The following is a 19,472-nucleotide window of genomic DNA, read 5'->3' as shown; positions in this document are numbered from 1 at the left end:
TCTACCATAAGCCATCTCCAAAGGCGTTTCAGAGAATTTGGCAGTACATCCAACCAGCCTCACAACCGCAGACCACGTGTAACCACACCAGCCCAGGACCTCCACATCCAGCATGTTCACCTCCAAGATCGTCTGAGACCAGCCACTCGGACAGCTGCTGAAACAATCGGTTTGCATAACCAAAGAATTTCTGCACAAACTGTCAGAAACCGTCTCAGGGAAGCTCATCTGCATGCTCGTCGTCCTCATCGGGGTCTCGACCTGACTCCAGTTTGTCGTCGTAAACCGACTTGAGTGGGCAAATGCTCACATTCGCTGGTGTTTGGCACGTTGGAAAGGTGTTCTCTTCACGGATGATGCGAAGGAGATGTGTTGCACTGCATGAGGCATATGGTGGTCACACCAGATACTGACTGGTATCCCTCCCCAATAAAACAAAACTGCACCTTTCAGAGTGGCCTTTTATTGTGGGCAGTCTAAGGCACACCTGTGCACTAATCATGGTGTCTAATCAGCATCTTCGTATGGCACACCTGTGAGGTGGGATGGATTATCTCAGCAAAGGAGAAGTGCTCACTATCACAGATTTCGACTGGTTTATGAACAATATTTGAGGGAAATGGTGATATTGTGTATGTGGAAAAAGTTTTAGATCTTTGAGTTCATCACATACAAAATGGGAGCAAAACCAAAAGTGTTGCGTTTATATTTTTGTTGAGTATACTTGGCTGGAGGAGTGGGACCAACTTATTCCCAGCAGTAAGACTTTGTAAACAAAAAAAAAAAAAAAAAAAAGACTAATATCGTTCCATTTCATAAATAAATAAAAAGTTAGTAGTCTTTAAGGTGTTAAATTTAAAATACCAACTTATTTTTTTGTGTACATAACTCCCCTCTAGTCGAGATGTGGAGGACAATTATAACGAAGTGTATATTTTGCCGGACACGGCAAACGCGCCTAGCGATATTTAACCGGATCTCCTCACTGATTGGCTAGTTCAAATGACGTCATCGTAGAGGGTATTTCAACATGGCGCGTCCTCTGCATTGAGTGTTGGTGCTAATTTTTCATCTTTAAATGCCGTTTTGTGTGCCATACTGGCGGAGGGATTCTATGCCGTTTGGGTTTTTGAATCGGAACAGAAAATCACCTACTGCCGGATGGATTCTCGGATGCTAAAAGCAGCCGTGCCTGAAATTATTTCCACCGTGTGGCGAAAATGATTTCCACCCGCCGCGCCTAAAATTATGTCCACCGGCGCTTTTCGCCACATGGTGGAAATAATTTTTGCAGTCTTGGTAATTTTCTGTGTAGGCGGGGATGATAAACAGTACCTGCAAATTCAAGACAGAATAAAAACGAAAATACAGAAGTCCACATCGACACGTGTGTTTATCCTGTTTTTTCTCTGTCAGTGTCGTGTCTGGCAAAACCTTGACCAGTTCCCCCCTGAAAATAGTGAATGGAAAAGTATGGCAATTTTCAATAATGAAAATTGCCAATATCGAGCTACTATCATGAATGTGAAATAAGGAGATCTTAAACTCTGATCGCCTTTAAGTTCCCGCCCGACCAGCGGCCATTATTTCCGTCGTGAATAAATTTTGATGGCTAGCAAAACAGCGCAAACCCAACATTTTGCCAGTGCTGCATACGGCGAAATATCGTCCAGTTCAACTTTGCCAAGTGTGCCGCTATGTTGAAATAAACTCTACGATGATGTCATTTGAACTAGCCAATCCAGCGAGGAGATCCTTCAAATATCGCTAGGGTGCCTGTTTGCCGTATCCTGCAAAATATAACTGCCTAATTATAATTGTTAATTGTTTTTTTAAATTGATAGATAATATTTGTTTTAGCCCTTTGGTACTTGGTTGCATGATTACTTTCCTGTTTGATGCTTTTGCTTAAAACAGCTGAAATTATTCTCTTTTGTGTTAATCGTTTATTGAAAATCTGATCTCAGTGATAATTTGACTCTTTCCTTCCTTGCTTCAGCAATGGGCAACTTTGCCCGTTCATGGTTCCTGATTGATGCTAGAATGCAGCCTCCTGGGAAAATAGCGACCATGACTGCTGTGAGATTACAGGGCAAACACAAACCCATCTACCATGGACTTAGTGAGTAGCAGAAGAAACACTTAAATTCATGACTGAATTTTGTATTGTGGGGTCTTCTTTGACAGCAAATGGTGAAAGGGTTAGGGTAGGAGTTACAGTAGACTGGAAGTAACTGCAGGGACTCGTGAAGAAAGGTTTACTGAGACACCTGGAAAGAGCTTATGGAATCATGAGGACCTAAGTTGACGACTGGATCTCTTTGGTACTAGGTGTTTTTGGAGGATCCTTTGGCACCCCTGGAATGAATAGTTATGTAGGAGGACTCAGATGCGAAGTACAGTGCATCTGGAAAGTATTCATAGCGCTTCACTTTTTCCACATTTTGTTATGTTACAGCCTTATTCCAAAATGCAGTAAATTAATTTTTCCCCTCAAAATTCTACTCACAACTCTCCATAATGACAACATGAAAGATGTTTTTTTTTTTTTGCAAATTTGTTAAAAATAAAAAACTAAGAATCACATGTAACATAAGTATTCACATTCTTTGCTCAATACTTTATTGATGCACCTTTTGGCAGCAATACATCCTCAAGTCTTCTTGAATATGATGCCACATCTTGACGCACCTATCTTTGGGTGCTTTTGCCCATTCCTCTTTGCAGCACCTCTAAAGTTTTTCAAGTTTTGATTTTAATAATTTGCAAAAAATCTAAAACAAAACAAAAAAATTTTTTTTTCACATTTCATTATGGGGTATTGTGCGTAATTTTTGAGGGGGAAAATGTATTTAATCCATTTTTGGAATAAGGTTGCAACATAACAAATGTGGAAAAAGTGAAGCGCTGTGAATACTTTCCGGATGCACTATATCCTTACATTTCTCACATCAGCTACAACAGTTTGGCCATGTGGTGCATTTCTCTGGGCAAATCCAGCACACAGGTGCCTGAGAATTGATGACCCAGATAATTGAAGAAGGCCAAGGTGAGGCCCACGTTTCACAGGGCTGTGGCAGATAGATGGTTAATTTTAAGATGTGGGAGTGAACCATTGTCTACCTGTGTGATGCCAATCGTAAAACAGCAATTCTATAGTGTGTTTGGATGCGGCACCTGCACGTGCTCCCACTCTTCACCTGACTTGAATGAATGGGGCAACCCACCTGTGACCTGACTGATTCTGCTTTTTTCATCTGTTGTTATGTCTGAAGCTCTATGCGTTAGAGAAACGTGTAGTTCTTGGTGTTCCTAAGTGGATATTTCCTAGGTACCTCTGAACGACTGTCCATCCCACCATACTTACTACCCTTTGACAGTTTCTCTCTTGATTTCTGTTAAGTCAGAGCTGACTTTGTTCGGGCATTTGTGATGCCGCCACATTGTCCCTTTTTTATTTATTTTTTTTTTTTACCAGCTTTCTTGAGAGCCTCGGCGTAGGAGAGCTTCTCCTCCACCTGGACACTCTGTACCTCAGCTGCTTGTTTGTGTGACTCACCCTTTATAAGCAGTACTGTGCTCTCTTCAGTTGCAGCGTCTAACCTTTGTCCCTTCAGGACACCGGCCATACTCATGGTCCTCACCCCACATGATGTACCACACCATGCCTATTACCATGACACACAGCTGCCACATGACCAAATCTCTGATGCTTAAAGCACCTGAGGGGTGGTGGATTGCACGGTCAAACTGGGAAACAACACATGAACCCGACTTTTAATTTAGTTGGTAATATCTTCTCAAAAACTAACAAGATGGACAGACTCTCTTTCTTAACCCCTTCTCTGGTATACAGCAGTCTTTTAGCTTTCACTAGAGGTGGGCGGATCGATCCTAATATCGATAATATCGATACCAACACTGGTATTGATATTGAACGATCCTCATGTAAAAAGATCGATATTCAAGCTTTTTTTTTTCTCCCGCACGCACTGACTGCTGCGCATGCAGATTCATCAGTCTGCTCTCTGTCTGTAAGAGCAGCACTGCACTGTATCACACAACACGGAGCAGCACACCCTTGTATTGTGGTTTGTCAGCCCTGTACCTCAGGAGATTTTGTTTTAAGTTGTTGAGTTGAGTGATATTTTTTTAAACAAAAATGTTGATTGTGATAATTAAGTATTTTGTTGTCATGTAGGTCTTTTGGATCCTTTGAATCTATGAAGCTTAAATATGAAAAAGTATTGGTATCGGTATTGATATCGGCGATACTGGGTCTGTATTTACTTGGTATCGGATCAATACCAAAATTCCCGGTATCGTCCACCTCTAGCTTTCACTGCCTTGGCTCCTGTTACATGGTTCAGAATCTCCTCACTTGTTATGTCTGTTCCAACCCCTTTGATCACTCCTCCCACTAGCTTCTTTCGTTCCCACTCACAGCACTTCACCTTTTTTTCTCCGCTAAAACTGTCAGCTTAATCAAACTGTCTCATTGGTTGGAATCACTAAGCTCCTGTCCCGAAGCGGTTTGATGTTCACGGTTCCTACTTTTCATGTAAAGCTTTAGTTAGCTTCAAAGGGTTGATGGAGCCGGGAGAGACAAAATGCAGTTTTACCTTCAGCTCCTCTTGTCTTCTCACTTTACACTGCTGTTATTGTTCGAATCAGAATCACCTGCAGACAGGCTACTGTAGCGTTTTTGCTTTTTATGTTTCTGAGTTACCGTGTACCAGTCTGCACTGTTTGCTTCTTCCGCGTCTCCACCACCCATCTCCACCTCGCTCCCATCTCCGTCTCTTCCTGCCATCTCCGCCAATCGTTCAATCACTTTTGATTGGTTAATATTGCGTCACTTATGAAATTGTCGATGATGGATGAATTCTGCTTAAATACCGACTTTCGGAGGCACATATTTCAGTTGTAAGAACTCTTTATTTTCATGGATATGCATCAATCGTTAGTTTATAGCACAGTCTACCTTCCCAGCTGTATTTTATCAGTGGGTTTTCTTTTCCTTTAAGAAGAAACAAGGCAATAATGGGTGACGCTCATGCCTGCTGTGCTCTGATCACTTCCTCTGCTTTTATTATGAAATAATGCTGAATTTATGTGGAAGTGATTGTTGTACAAAAGCTTCAGATATCTGTTGCTGAGACAGATGATGACTGGAGAGCAGTTTTAAGCAGAAATAAGGCAATAATTGGTGAAATACTGCCGACGCTCCAAAATGACACATGTGCAGTGAAGGCAGGGCGGACCGATTTTTAGGGGGGACTGTTCGGACGGCGACACCTGTACGTACACAAAATATTCCTTCCTCTAGCCGCCGCCCCCCCCAATATCAATACACAAAAGTTTAAATCTGCAGTGGCTTTTATCTGTGATTTATATGATCCAAACCATCCTTGAACACTGTGTCTTCTTCAAAGAGTAACTGTTACATCTGTAACGGCCTTATTCAGAAGTGTAATGTTTCAACTCCAAGTCCATTTAGGATGGATTTTGAATAGGGTCTGCCATGTTTTCAGAAGTACTGGGGTTTAATTATATTTTAAATATACTGAAGTCAACAGTCATTTTTTTTCAACTGAAGTCCAACTCATTTTTCTAAATACCAGGCTTTCTGTTCATTTTGTATCCAAATTTCAGTGACTTCCTGCACTTATGTTTGAGTCTTCAGCCTACATGAGGGAGACATTTGTTGAGGTCGCTGGAGAGATGATTGGTGGAAAAGGCCAAGGGGATGCCCATGCGTCACCTGGCTGCAGTAGATAGATGGTTATAGGAAAGATGTGGGGATGAACCAGTTGTTTATGCAAGGCAGTTCTGTGGTGTCATTGATGGGGCATCAGTGCATGTGCTCCCAGAATTGACTTGACATTTTCCTGAAGTGCAATGGTTTGTATCACCATTTCGAAGAATCTCTGGAGATTTCAATTGAAATTAACTCTTACTACCAATACTGCTATTTATTTTCTGACTGGAAAGAGGAAGAGAGGATGAGATCATGTTTTCTTGCAACAGAAAGATGGAGTAAAAAGGAATGAGGAAGCGAGGAAAAAAATTTGTCATTGAACAGGCATCAGATGGGGGGAAAAAAAAAACCCAGCCTGCGGTTTTTCACCTCAACATTGTGATGAATTCAGCACCATGAACGATGAAGTCAAAGTTAGTCAGGCAGCCAATGCTGAAAAACTTTTGGGAAAAAGATGTGTGAGTGTCTGATGAGCTCTTGCTCATCAGTCGGTCATCCTAATTCATATCAACATATGTAGGCATAGTGGTAGAGAAACGTAAAATGTTTGCTTATTTTTGACAGCCTGGATGTTTGCTGAAGAAAATCAAGTCTTTGCACTAGCTGAAATGATCTGAAGAAAGATGCACATAACATCAGGCTGATGTCTTTAATACAGTTTCTGGATCTGTTCATGATCCAAGATTAAGTACAAAGATTCATCACTCATATGGAAATTACATTTCTTTCATCCTTGCACTCATTGGACTCTTGTTGCAGCAGCCAACATCTAGTGATAGAGTACAAGTGAAATTTGAATTAGAAACTCAATATTATGCAGTGAGGAAAATAGGTATTTGAACACCCTGCCATTTTGCAAGTTCTCCCACTTAGAAATCATGAAGGGGTCTGAAATTTTCATCTTAGGTGCATGTCCACTGTGAGAGACATAATCTTAAAAAAGAAAAAAAAATCCGGAAATCACAATGTATGATTTTTTAATTTATTTGTATGTTACTGCTGCAAATAAGTATTTGAACACCTACCAACCAGCAAGAATTCTGGCTCACACAGACCTGTTAATTTTTCTTTAAGAAGCCCTCTTATTCAGCACACTTTACCTGTATTAATTGCACCTGTTTGAACTTGTTACCTGTATAAAAGACACCTGTTCACACACTCAAATCAATCATACTCCAAGCTGTCCACCATAGCCAAGACCAAAGAGCTGTCTAAGGACACCAGGGACAAAACTGTAGACCTGCACAAGGCTGGGATGGATTACAGGACAACAGGCAAGCAGCTTGGTAGAAGACAACAACTGTTATGATTATTTATTAGTAAGTGGAAGAAACACAAGATGACTGTCAATCTCCCTCGGTCTGGGATTCCATGCAAGATCTCACTTTGTGGGGTAAGGATGATTCTGAGAAAGCTCAGAACTACACAGGAGGACCTGGTCAATGATCCGAAGAGAGCTGGGACCACAGTCACAAAGATTACATTAGTAACACATGATGCTGTCATGATTTAAAATCCTGCAGGGCAGCAAGGTCCCCCTGCTCAAGCCAGCACATGTCCAGGCCCATTTGAAGTTCACCAGTGACCATCTGGATGATCCAGAGGAGGCATGGGAGAAGGTCATGTGGTCAGATGAGACCAGAATAGAGCTTTTTGGAATCAACTCCACTTACCATGTTTAGAGGATGAGAACAACCAAGAAAACCATCCCAACCGTGAAGCATGGGGGTGGAAACATCATACCCTGGGGGTGCTCTTCTGCAAAGGGGACAGGATGACTGCACCGTATTGAAGGGAGGATGGATGGGGTCATGTATTGCGAGATTTTGGCAAACAACCTCCTTCACTCAGTAAGAGCATGGAAGATGGGTCATGGCTGGGTCTTCCAGCATGACAATGACCCCAAACACACAGCCAAGGCAACTAAGGAGGGGCTCCATAAGAAGCATTTCAAGGTCCTGGAGTGGCCTGGCCAGTCTCCAGCCCTGAACTCAGAAAATCTTTGGAGGGAGCTGAAACTCCAAACCTGAAAGATCTGGAGAAGATCTGTATGGAGGAGTGGACCAAAATCCCTGCTGCAGTGTGTACAAACCTAGTGGAAAAACTACAGGAAACGTTTGACCTCTGTAATTGCAAACAAAGGCTACTGTACCAAATATTAACATTGATTTTCACAGGTGTTCAAGTACTTATTTGCAGCAGTAACATACAAATAAATTATTAAAAAAATCATACATTGCGATTTCCAGATTTTTTTTTTTAGATTATGTCTCTCACAGTGGACATGCACCTAAGATGAAAATTCAGACCCCTCCATGATTTCTAAGTGGGAGAACTTGCAAAATCGCAGGGTGTTCAAATACTTATTTTCCTCACTGTAGCTTCCACATTAAATGTGAGACTGAGACCACAGTTTTGTCTACAGAGACCTTCAAGCTGCCTGAGGACTTTTAGCTAATATGCTCTCAATACTGAGATTTATTAATTCAAAATGCAGGAACTGTCAGAACACAGTATTAAATCAGTTTATGGGGCTTCCATTTCTCAAGACAGACCACTATCATACTGGACAACTTTGGCAACAGCTGGAAGCACAAACATGGAAAGCAGTTTCTGTGCGGCACTGCACACTGCTGATTCACAGACATAGACCCTGACACACATTTATAGAAGCTTCAAGCTGTGAGACAGGAGGAGAAAACAGTCATCCAGCTTGTTTTGGCTGTTGCACATGAACACAAACATGCAAAACGTCAACATTCACAGATACATCAGTTTGTTCAAAGCAGCTGCTGATGCAGCTGAGGACAAGAAAAAAAAAAACAGTATGATCAAATTGTCTTTCATTCTGGGGTTATTACTAATAATCATCTTACTTGAAGTTTCAGTCAAAATTAAATTGTGCACATCAATCAGATGTTTCAGTTTTTTTCCCCCCTCCAACGAGCAGAAGCAAATAGCTGGAAAGGGTGGTCTTATATCTACATTAGACTAAGAAAGAGAAACTGGGAATTAAGGCAGCCTCATAATACTAACACTCATTTTATAGTGTTAATTCTGTTTCATACAAAAGGTCACAAGCACATTTCTTTTTATAACAAAAACTTAATATTTGAAGTTTAGTATGTATTTTCATCACCCAGTAACTCCTCTTACATTTGAACAAGAAACATCCAAAATAATGAAAGGATTTTCCCCCCAGGTTTTGAAAAAGCCAAGGTATGTACGCTGTAAAATGCAGTGAGTGAAGGAAGATAAATGAGCATTCTTTCCAGCTTGTCAACAATAAAACTCAAAAAGAATAATAATGTCATTATGTTGGTCTCCAGTGAGGATAAACCAGTTAGTTAGATGATTGACATTTATGCACCATACACAATAAACACCGCCACCTGCTGGACATGACTGGGCTTGTTGCAGGGGTAAATTTATCACCCACATATTGGAAATTAGAAGCAAATGTGGTTGAAATTAATTGTTTTTCATTTTCAAAGCCAAGGCCAGTGCTACTGTTTCAGGTAAAAAACAAACAAACAAAAAAGTGTAAGATAATTCTGCAATGTGACATTTTACATTGAAAATAATCACAACTATATACGTGTGATTCTTTAACTACGGGCACTATTGGCCTTGTAAATGTAATTTTCACCACACCATTGCCTTACAATATAAAGTGCCTTAGGGCAACTGTTTGTTGTGATTTGGCGCTATATACATGTGCTCTGATGTCACTGTTTATCTCCATAGAAACTACCCAAACAATCTTTCATACAAACTGTTTAAAGGGACATTAGCGTTGTGGAAATTCCGGCAATAGTGTGGGACAACTACATTTTGTTTAAAAAAAAAATCACAACAGTTGTATGACAATGAATAGTGAAATTTCCCCTTTTTTCTGTTTTTCAGACAATATGATCAAAGGACATAAGTGCCCGTACATTATTTAAAAAACATATTCAGGTAGCCACAGGTCTTCTGGAGTTAAAGACCTTGATCCCATTTTTCATTGAGGACCGAGCATATTTGGTCAGGAGGGCACCAGTGGTTTGTTTTTCTCCACACAGATCCCTGAAACAGAACATGTGAGAAACCAAATATTACATCTCATTCAACTCAGTGGTCCAAGCTCCTCTCACCTCAAGGCCACTCACTGGTCTGTAAGGGTGATTTCCACAATCATGCAATCAAGGAAAAGCTTGCCATTTAATTAAAGTATAAGTCCATAAACATCTGGATTTTCTGATGGATTTGTCTCCAGAAACACACAAAGATGGCGGTGTTGATCACCACCTGATGTAATTCACATTCTAGGTATGTGCGTGCTGCATAAACTACATTCTGCACAGATATTTACCACACAGAATTCTGGCTGGTGTTGCACTTTGTTCTGCTTTTCACCCATTGCTAGGATTACCCATGTCATTTTCCATTAACTACATTTATTTCAAATATCAAATAACTTTTACACCAAACAGGAAAGCTGCTTTGGAAATCGGACATTTCCCAATGCAGGTTTGCAATTCTGGAAACTTGTGATATGTTTTTAAGTCCAGCACAATCTGCACAAAGGAATGTGTTTGCGTGGACAAATGGCGCGTGCACACACACACACACACACACTATGTTCTTCTGCAATAATGTGAACACAGCTTTCGTGTACCCAGAAGAATAATGATTGACCTTGTTGTGACTAAGACACAATTCTAATTATTGTGTGCTACCGCACTATCCAATGTTGTGACCCATGATTGGCTGACCTTATGAATTGCTCATGATAAGTTGAGCTAACACGAATGAAAAATGCTTTGTCGAACTATGTGCTTTTTTTGGGGGGGGGGGGGCTCTTTTACCCTGTATTTGACAGAAATGCTAAATTTATAAATTGAAAAGGGAGACAAACACATAAACATAACAGGAGATGTTGCAAACTGCACCATGCAGTATGTGACAGGAACCTTAGCACACCAGTGGGCTGCTAGTTTGACACCTCTGATATAACTGACCCGCCATTTATGCACACACCAAATAGTGTGCACAGATGTATCAGGGTAATGATAAAATCCTAAAGGACACCTACTGTATATACGGTGTGATATCCTCTTCTGTCCATTTCTCACGGAGTGTGAAGAGGCGGTTGAAGCGCTCCATTGTGTCTTCTGGCAGGTCCTCCACCTTCAACAGGCAGATGGTCTCTGGACTGGAGGTCCGGTCCACCAGGGCAAAACTCTGGAAGACAAAGAAGCTGTCAGCAGGATCTAGATCACTTTTTCTACAAAGCTGTATTTTTGTGAGACAAAGCTCGGTCTCTGTACAAAAACAAAGTCAAGGGAGGGAAAACTTGGATTTGCAGGCATTGTTTTGTGGTTGAAATATTGTAAAGGAGCAGCCCTTTAACAGACAAGAACTCTTCCTGAGAAAAAAAAAAAGAAGAAAAAAAAAAAAAAAACCATCAAAGTCAATAAATGCTTGAGTAAATTAGCATTTATTCTTCGAACAAAAAGAGAGTTTGACTTGAGAAGACAATATAAGAACCTTTAGCTGGTCCAGCCTCGTGCTCATGCCCTCTGGGACGCTCTGCTGCCAGACGTCCTGAAACTCCCTCAGGTTGAATTTGACAGCGTTGTGCAGCAGCAACAGCGCCAAACCTCGACAAACCTTATCCTCGTTCAGCGCATAAAACACTTCGCCTATATGGAGAAATTAAAGTAAAGATAGATTAGACATTATCATCTTTAAATGAAAGTGTTTCATAATCATTTTATTTACCGTTTTCTGTGTACCGTTTCCCGTAACAGTTCAAACAGTGTTCGATCATCTCTCTGTCAGCAAAAAGGAAAGCTTTAGTGGATGAATAAAGTTTGGTTTATTGTAGGCACATGCAACTGTACTATATCAATCCTTAACCCAGTGAAACCTAATTTTTTTTTTGCCTGGTTATTTATTATATTTATAATAGTGAAAACAAGATCAACTCCTGAAGACTTCCTTTTAAAGAGCCGTGATTCTCTACCTACGTACTTGGGTTCCAGTAGGCTCAGCTCCTCCAGACTGGCTTGAAGGGGAACCTTGTCAAAGGACCATGACTCAGAATCCACCAGCTGAGTCACATGACCAAGAAGCTTCATCTCATAGTCAAAATCCAGCACACGCCAGTAATCTGGGAGAAAGGAAGGTATCCACATTCTAGAATCACTAATAATGTGCTGCATTTTTATTCTTTAAGGGAGAAAGAGGAAAAAAAGGTTTCGAAAGAGTGGTGCTTTTTAATAAGGGTTTACCATCTATCTGACAGGCATGGATGTCATGCAGGTGTGTTTTTATCTCCTCTTCACTGGCCTGAATTGTTTCCAACAGATCCAGCATTGTGTACTGCCAACAGGGACACACAGTCAATGACAACAACAACTACAGTCTATTAATTTGTAGGCCCAGACATTTCCAGTTCTGCTGCTTGCCCTCTCCTCTTTGCAAAACATGTTAAAAAGAACACTAAAACTAAACATTTACTTAATCTCATGAAACTGAATAAATGTCTGTCAATACAGTGATACTCAAAAAACAGATGCTTAGCAGGCATTATCTTCTAATAATCTGAGAACAAGGTAAATGTAGCACCTAAAAGATATCTCGAAGATTAGATAAATTACTTCAAGTTCATATTTACTCAGCTAATATATTTTAAACCAGCAGGACAGAATAACAAAACCATCTCAAAGATATTTGGAACAATTTTTGCAGATTAGCACCACATTTACATTTTTCCTGTTTGCGTTAAAACAGTATTAACAAATCTGTATCACCGAGTTTTCTCAAATAATGGCTATTTACTCCTTGGTATTTAATATGTATACAATAAATGATATCACCTTACATAATCCCCAAGAGGTTACTATGGTATAAGCATCAAGTGCTGAGCAAGTATTGTTAATGAGATACTGTCCTGCACAACCCCCCAAACTTAATCCTCATTAATATTCAAATTTATGCAGAAAACATCACCAATATGTAATCAGGTCAGTATGAAATACTGTTAATTACCCCCCCGCAGCATGTAATTAGTTATTGCATTCACAAGTTACAAAATACAAAAATAAACAATTAAAAATAAAAACATGGGCAGAAAACATCCCCAAACTTTAATCAGTACATCCACCTCCCAGAGGACACCTATGGGGTAATTATCAAGTATTGGAGTATTGTTTTTAACTATCGCATTTACAAGAATGTGTCCACACACATGCACAAAAGGACTGGGAAATTAGCACTGCATATTACTGCAGGGGCATAATACACTGTTTACCTGTACTGAAATATTTGTACAATACTGCAGCAGGAGGTAATTGCAGGCGATATCTGTAGCAGTTGTCTCCCTGATAACCCAAATAGCGTCAGAGGTCTAATGGGTTCCACAGATCTAAACTTTCATTCTTGTGCTTATGGTGTCCTACACCTATCTGCTTTTATACAGTCCAAAAGAATGGAATTACATGATATCACCAAGAAGCCCAACTGGGCGTCAGTGTGCAATATTTAATTCATTATTTACCCTATGCTCCGTGTTTTCCTGCTGCCCTCGCAAAGCTGGGCCTTCATAGGGATTTTCCATTAAAAGTTTTTTTAGTTTCTTCAGCTTCGGGCGCCGCTTCCTCAGTTCCCAGTAGCTGTTACAAAATCCCCATACCTAAAACAGAAATATCCACAGTGCACGTGGGTCATCATAAAACAGCTGACTGCAAATCCAATATACACTGTGTGTGTTGAGCAAAGTGCATATTTGTGCACGTGCACATGCACATTACAGCAAACCATGCTCATTGTGCATCAGCAGCTTTGTGACATGTAAGTGCATGTATCATTTACATACCTCAGCGTGCACCACGTGCGAACTTTCATGGCAGTTAGTTAGCTGATCTGGTGTTTTTCCACCTGGTACAAACAGCAGCAGGTTGGATGTGTCGGCTATTTTTAGATCATAAGTTTGGTCACTGGTGCACAACACAGCATGCTCATCCTTGTTACCGCGAATCACCAGACTGGGGGAAAAAACACAACTCTGAAGGAGTTATAGGCTTCTGTGGGTGCGATTGGAGAAACTGTATTCTGAAATGTTTGTCTAAGTACCACCAATTATACAATTTCACTACAAACGCATCTGGTTTTATTTCAACTTGTGGTGTACAGAAGCAAAATTAAAAATAGAGTTACTGTCCAAAAATGTATGTGCCGGACTGTGTATATACACATCTAGCTGTTAACCTACAGCATCAGACAACTTTTATTGTTAATTAACTGATTAATTTCATGTCTGTTTTTCTTTTAATAGTTAATTTACTGAGCTTCTTTCAGATGGCACATTTTAATTTTGTTGTATACGGCTGCACAATGACAATAAAGGGTATTGTACAAATTCAATCAAGTTGCAGAGGATATATATATATATATACATTTTAAATTCCATTTCAGTCTCCCTCAGCCACCATAGCCATGCAATTATCCAGAGGAATTGATTTGCTGTTTGGTACGGACACAAACCAAAAAAAGTCTGACCAAACAAAATTCTCTGATTTCTCCCTGATTTGAGGAACTTTTCTCAAATTCCCTGACTTTTCCCTGATTGGAAAAAGAGGAAGTCATTTTCCAGATTTTCCCCGATTACCAGGTTGGCTGGAAACCCTGGTAAACAGTGGGTTAGCCACATGTAGGCTACACAGTCGTTCCACTAGGTGCCATTCTGCTGCCACTGGATGTTCCTACTGTCTTTTGATTATTTGTCTGTTGATCACGTACTGGATTTCTTACTTCAAACTACGTATTTTGTCCAACACACACTGACATCCTGAAGATATTCCATTTACAACATAAAACGCAGAAAACCATCAAACCTTCTCATTTCAGAAAACGAAGTATGAAGTGTGGTTGCTGCACCTTTGTCCTTGCTCTATGAGCTTGCAGAGGGTTTGGTCCAGCTCCATCAGGCAGTAATCTGAAGAGGCGACGTTCTGACTGAAGCTCACACACTGAACACTTTTCTGCAGGTCCTCTTCTTTCAGTTTGGCGACCTGCAGCGTGGCCTGCACCTCCTCCAAAGTCCTCATGTCCGACAACACACCAACCTAAAATATAAAAACACCCCTAAACCCGTCGACACAAACAGCCTCCGCCGGACAAATAAAACTGGTGTTATTTTGTATGTTTGTTTCCCGCTTCGTGTGTTGTAACAGGAAGTGCGCGGAGTCTAAAAAGGAGCGGGCAGGAACATTTCCCAGCCACGTTTAAAAAAAAAAAAAAACAGGGACGGGAAATTAATTTGCCAAAACACATCCATATCTTACTTCATTAATTAATGTGAACGCTTCTACGAGCGGAAGCATATTTTGATATATATATTTTTAGATATTGATAAACCTGGAGGGGGGAACGCGGAGTTTTATGTGTTTCCGCGGAGCTAGAAACCAGCGGCACATCACACTCACCCGTGAGGGTCAACTCTTTTATGATTATGAGCTGCTAGTGACGACTAAAATGTCAAGTTTTTCCAGATCTGCTCAGGTAATATGATATTTTGAGATCTGTTATTTGTATTTACTGCTATGTGGCTCTTATGTCACATGCTAATAATTTAGCTTCGCTAGTTAGCTCTCCCCAGCATAGCACTGGTACCACAGTCTCTTGTACACTCAACAAAAATATAAACGCAACACTTTTGGTTTTGCTCCCATTTTGTATGAGATGAACTCAAAGATCTAAAACTTTTTCCACATACACAATATCACCATTTCCCTCAAATATTGTTCACAAACCAGTCTAAATCTGTGATAGTGAGCACTTCTCCTTTGCTAAGATAATCCATCCCACCTCACAGGTGTGCCATATCAAGATGCTGATTAGACACCATGATTAGTGCACAGGTGTGCCTTAGACTGCCCACAATAAAAGGCCACTCTGAAAGCTGCAGTTTTATCACACAGCACAATGCCACAGATGTCGCAAGATTTGAGGGAGCGTGCAATTGGCATGCTGATAGCAGGAATGTCAACCAGAGCTGTTGCTCGTGTATTGAATGTTCATTTCTCTACCATAAGCCATCTCCAAAGGCGTTTCAGAGAATTTGGCAGTACATCCAACCAGCCTCACAACCGCAGACCACGTGTAACCACACCAGCCCAGGACCTCCACATCCAGCATGTTCACCTCCAAGATCGTCTGAGACCAGCCACTCGGACAGCTGCTGAAACAATCGGTTTGCATAACCAAAGAATTTCTGCACAAACTGTCAGAAACCGTCTCAGGGAAGCTCATCTGCATGCTCGTCGTCCTCATCGGGGTCTCGACCTGACTCCAGTTTGTCGTCGTAACCGACTTGAGTGGGCAAATGCTCACATTCGCTGGTGTTTGGCACGTTGGAAAGGTGTTCTCTTCACGGATGATGCGAAGGAGATGTGTTGCACTGCATGAGGCATATGGTGGTCACACCAGATACTGACTGGTATCCCTCCCCAATAAAACAAAACTGCACCTTTCAGAGTGGCCTTTTATTGTGGGCAGTCTAAGGCACACCTGTGCACTAATCATGGTGTCTAATCAGCATCTTCGTATGGCACACCTGTGAGGTGGGATGGATTATCTCAGCAAAGGAGAAGTGCTCACTATCACAGATTTCGACTGGTTTATGAACAATATTTGAGGGAAATGGTGATATTGTGTATGTGGAAAAAGTTTTAGATCTTTGAGTTCATCACATACAAAATGGGAGCAAAACCAAAAGTGTTGCGTTTATATTTTTGTTGAGTATACTTGGCTGGAGGAGTGGGACCAACTTATTCCCAGCAGTAAGACTTTGTAAACAAAAAAAAAAAAAAAAAAAGACTAATATCGTTCCATTTCATAAATAAATAAAAAGTTAGTAGTCTTTAAGGTGTTAAATTTAAAATACCAACTTATTTTTTTGTGTACATAACTCCCCTCTAGTCGAGATGTGGAGGACAATTATAACGAAGTGTATATTTTGCCGGACACGGCAAACGCGCCTAGCGATATTTAACCGGATCTCCTCACTGATTGGCTAGTTCAAATGACGTCATCGTAGAGGGTATTTCAACATGGCGGCGTCCTCTGCATTGAGTGTTGGTGCTAATTTTTCATCTTTAAATGCCGTTTTGTGTGCCATACTGGCGGAGGGATTCTATGCCGTTTGGGTTTTTGAATCGGAACAGAAAATCACCTACTGCCGGATGGATTCTCGGATGCTAAAAGCAGCCGTGCCTGAAATTATTTCCACCGTGTGGCGAAAATGATTTCCACCGCCGCGCCTAAAATTATGTCCACCGGCGCTTTTCGCCACATGGTGGAAATAATTTTTGCAGTCTTGGTAATTTTCTGTGTAGGGCGGGGATGATAAACAGTACCTGCAAATTCAAGACAGAATAAAAACGAAAATACAGAAGTCCACATCGACACGTGTGTTTATCCTGTTTTTTCTCTGTCAGTGTCGTGTCTGCAAAACCTTTGACCAGTCCCCCCTGAAAATAGTGAATGGAAAAGTATGGCAATTTTCAATAATGAAAATTGCCAATATCGAGCTACTATCATGAATGTGAAATAAGGAGATCTTAAACTCTGATCGCCTTTAAGTTCCCGCCCGACCGCGGCCATTATTTTCCGTCGTGAATAAATTTTGATGGCTAGCAAAACAGCGCAACCCAACATTTTGCCAGTGCTGCATACGGCGAAATATCGTCCAGTTCAACTTTGCCAAGTGTGCCGCTATGTTGAAATAAACTCTACGATGATGTCATTTGAACTAGCCAATCAGCGAGGAGATCCGGTCAAATATCGCTAGGTGCCTGTTTGCCGTATCCGGCAAAATATAACTTGCCTAATTATAATTGTTAATTGTTTTTTTTAAATTGATAGATAATATTTGTTTTAGCCCTTTGGTACTTGGTTGCATGATTACTTTCCTGTTTGATGCTTTTGCTTAAAACAGCTGAAATTATTCTCTTTTGTTGTTAATCGTTTATTGAAAATCTGATCTCAGTGATAATTTGACTCTTTCCTTCCTTGCTTCAGCAATGGGCAACTTTTGCCCGTTCATGGTTCCTGATTGATGCTAGAATGCAGCCTCCTGGGAAAATAGCGACCATGACTGCTGTGAGATTACAGGGCAAACACAAACCCATCTACCATGGACTTAGTGAGTAGCAGAAGAAACACTTAAATTCATGACTGAATTTTTGTATTGTGGGGTCTTCTTTGACAGCAAATGGTGAAAGGGTTAGGGTAGGAGTTACAGTAACTGGAAGTAACTGCAGGGACTCGTGAAGAAAGGTTTACTGAGACACCTGGAAAGAGCTTATGGAATCATGAGGACCTAAGTTGACGACTGGATCTCTTTGGTACTAGGTGTTTTTGGAGGATCCTTTGGCACCCCTGGAATGAATAGTTATGTAGGAGGACTCAGATGCGAAGTACAGTGCATCTGGAAAGTATTCATAGCGCTTCACTTTTTCCACATTTTGTTATGTTACAGCCTTATTCCAAAATGCAGTAAATTAATTTTTCCCCTCAAAATTCTACTCACAACTCTCCATAATGACAACATGAAAGATGTTTTTTTTTTTTGCAAATTTGTTAAAAATAAAAAACTAAGAAATCACATGTACATAAGTATTCACATTCTTTGCTCAATACTTTATTGATGCACCTTTTGGCAGCAAATACATCCTCAAGTCTTCTTGAATATGATGCCACAATCTTGACGCACCTATCTTTGGGTGCTTTTGCCCATTCCTCTTTGCAGCACCTCTCAAAGTTTTTCAAGTGTTTTGATTTTTAATAAATTTGCAAAAAATCTAAAACAAAACAAAAAAATTTTTTTTTCACATTGTCATTATGGGGTATTGTGCGTATAATTTTTGAGGGGGAAAATGTATTTAATCCATTTTTGGAATAAGGTTGCAACATAACAAAATGTGGAAAAAGTGAAGCGCTGTGAATACTTTCCGGATGCACTATATCACTTACATTTTCTCACATCAGCTACAACAGTTTGGCCATGTGGTGCATTTCTCTGGGCAAAATCCAGCACACAGGTGCCTGAGAATTGATGACCCAGATAATTGAAGAAGGCCAAGGTGAGGCCCACGTTTCACAGGGCTGTGGCAGATAGATGGTTAATTTTAAGATGTGGGAGTGAACCATTGTCTACCTGTGTGATTGCCAATCGTAAAACAGCAATTCTATAGTGTGTTGGATGCGGCACCTGCACGTGCTCCCACTCTTCACCTGACTTGAATGAAATGGGGCAACACACCTGTGACCTGACTGATTCTGCTTTTTCATCTGTTTTTATGTCTGAAGCTCTATGCGTAGAGAAACGTGTAGTTCTTGGTGTTCCTAAGTGGCCTCTTAGAAATGACACGGTTGATTAGTACTTAGCTAAGATTTGATGTGATCAGGTGTGCATAGGGCGGCATGTCTGCACAACATAACCCTTATACCACATGTAATTTTTATTACATGTGATATAAGGGTTATTGGGGAGCTAATGGTCTAGTGGTTAAGCATTGTGCTTAAGAGCAGAGGATCCTGTTCAAACCCCTTCCAGAATGGAAAATCATTAAGGGCCCCTGGACAAGGTCCTTTATCCCTGATTTGCTCCCAGTGTGCATATATATATATATATATATATATATATATATATGTATATATA

At 40.6% G+C, this 19,472-nt stretch overlaps 2 protein-coding genes and 1 long non-coding RNA gene across 4 annotated transcripts in view; 1 reads left to right on the top strand and 2 right to left on the bottom strand.

Moving 5' to 3' along the window:
* Positions 1–5,878: 5,878 nt before the first annotated feature.
* Positions 5,879–15,294, bottom strand: LOC117514643. The gene is made up of 3 exons (XR_004561919.1): positions 15,215–15,294; positions 9,146–9,153; positions 5,879–5,891 (listed from the first exon to the last, which is right to left on the bottom strand). It is a non-coding gene; the product is annotated as an uncharacterized LOC117514643 (long non-coding RNA).
* On the bottom strand, positions 9,703–14,957 carry LOC117514641 (sister chromatid cohesion protein DCC1-like). Its single transcript, XM_034175193.1, has 9 exons — positions 14,687–14,957; positions 13,626–13,794; positions 13,308–13,442; positions 12,040–12,130; positions 11,780–11,918; positions 11,528–11,580; positions 11,294–11,448; positions 10,839–10,987; positions 9,703–9,829 (listed from the first exon to the last, which is right to left on the bottom strand). Exons 1-9 carry the CDS (start codon positions 14,854–14,856, stop codon positions 9,718–9,720), a joined length of 1,173 nt encoding a protein of 390 aa, XP_034031084.1. The 5' UTR covers positions 14,857–14,957; the 3' UTR covers positions 9,703–9,717.
* The window catches only part of mrpl13 (mitochondrial ribosomal protein L13), a 23,458-nt gene continuing 19,175 nt past the window's right edge, over positions 15,190–19,472 (top strand). For both annotated transcript variants that reach the window (XR_004561918.1, XM_034175194.1), the window contains exons 1-2: positions 15,190–15,310; positions 17,831–17,954. Coding sequence is in view for 1 of the 2 variants with exons in the window: in XM_034175194.1 (XP_034031085.1) it covers positions 15,191–15,310; positions 17,831–17,954 (244 nt within the window). In the remaining variant the exon portion in view is untranslated. The remainder of the gene's footprint in view (positions 15,311–17,830; positions 17,955–19,472) is intronic.

This window comes from Thalassophryne amazonica, chromosome 7, assembly GCF_902500255.1.
Source record: "Thalassophryne amazonica chromosome 7, fThaAma1.1, whole genome shotgun sequence".
NCBI lineage: Eukaryota > Metazoa > Chordata > Actinopteri > Batrachoidiformes > Batrachoididae > Thalassophryne > Thalassophryne amazonica.
This window is presented reverse-complemented; position numbering and strand designations above follow the sequence as displayed.

Bases quoted from the DNA above. Each gene is read 5' to 3' on its own strand.
- LOC117514641 (XM_034175193.1), bottom strand. From the start codon at position 14,856: ATGAGGACTTTGGAGGAGGTGCAGGCCACGCTGCAGGTCGCCAAACTG. The intron at 13,795-14,686 runs GTGCAGCAACCA...TTTTTCCCCCAG, and splicing joins CTCATAGAGCAAGGACAAAG to TCTGGTGATTCGCGGTAACA. The intron at 10,988-11,293 runs GTTCTTATATTG...TTTGTCTTCCAG, and splicing joins CGAGGCTGGACCAGCTAAAG to AGTTTTGCCCTGGTGGACCG.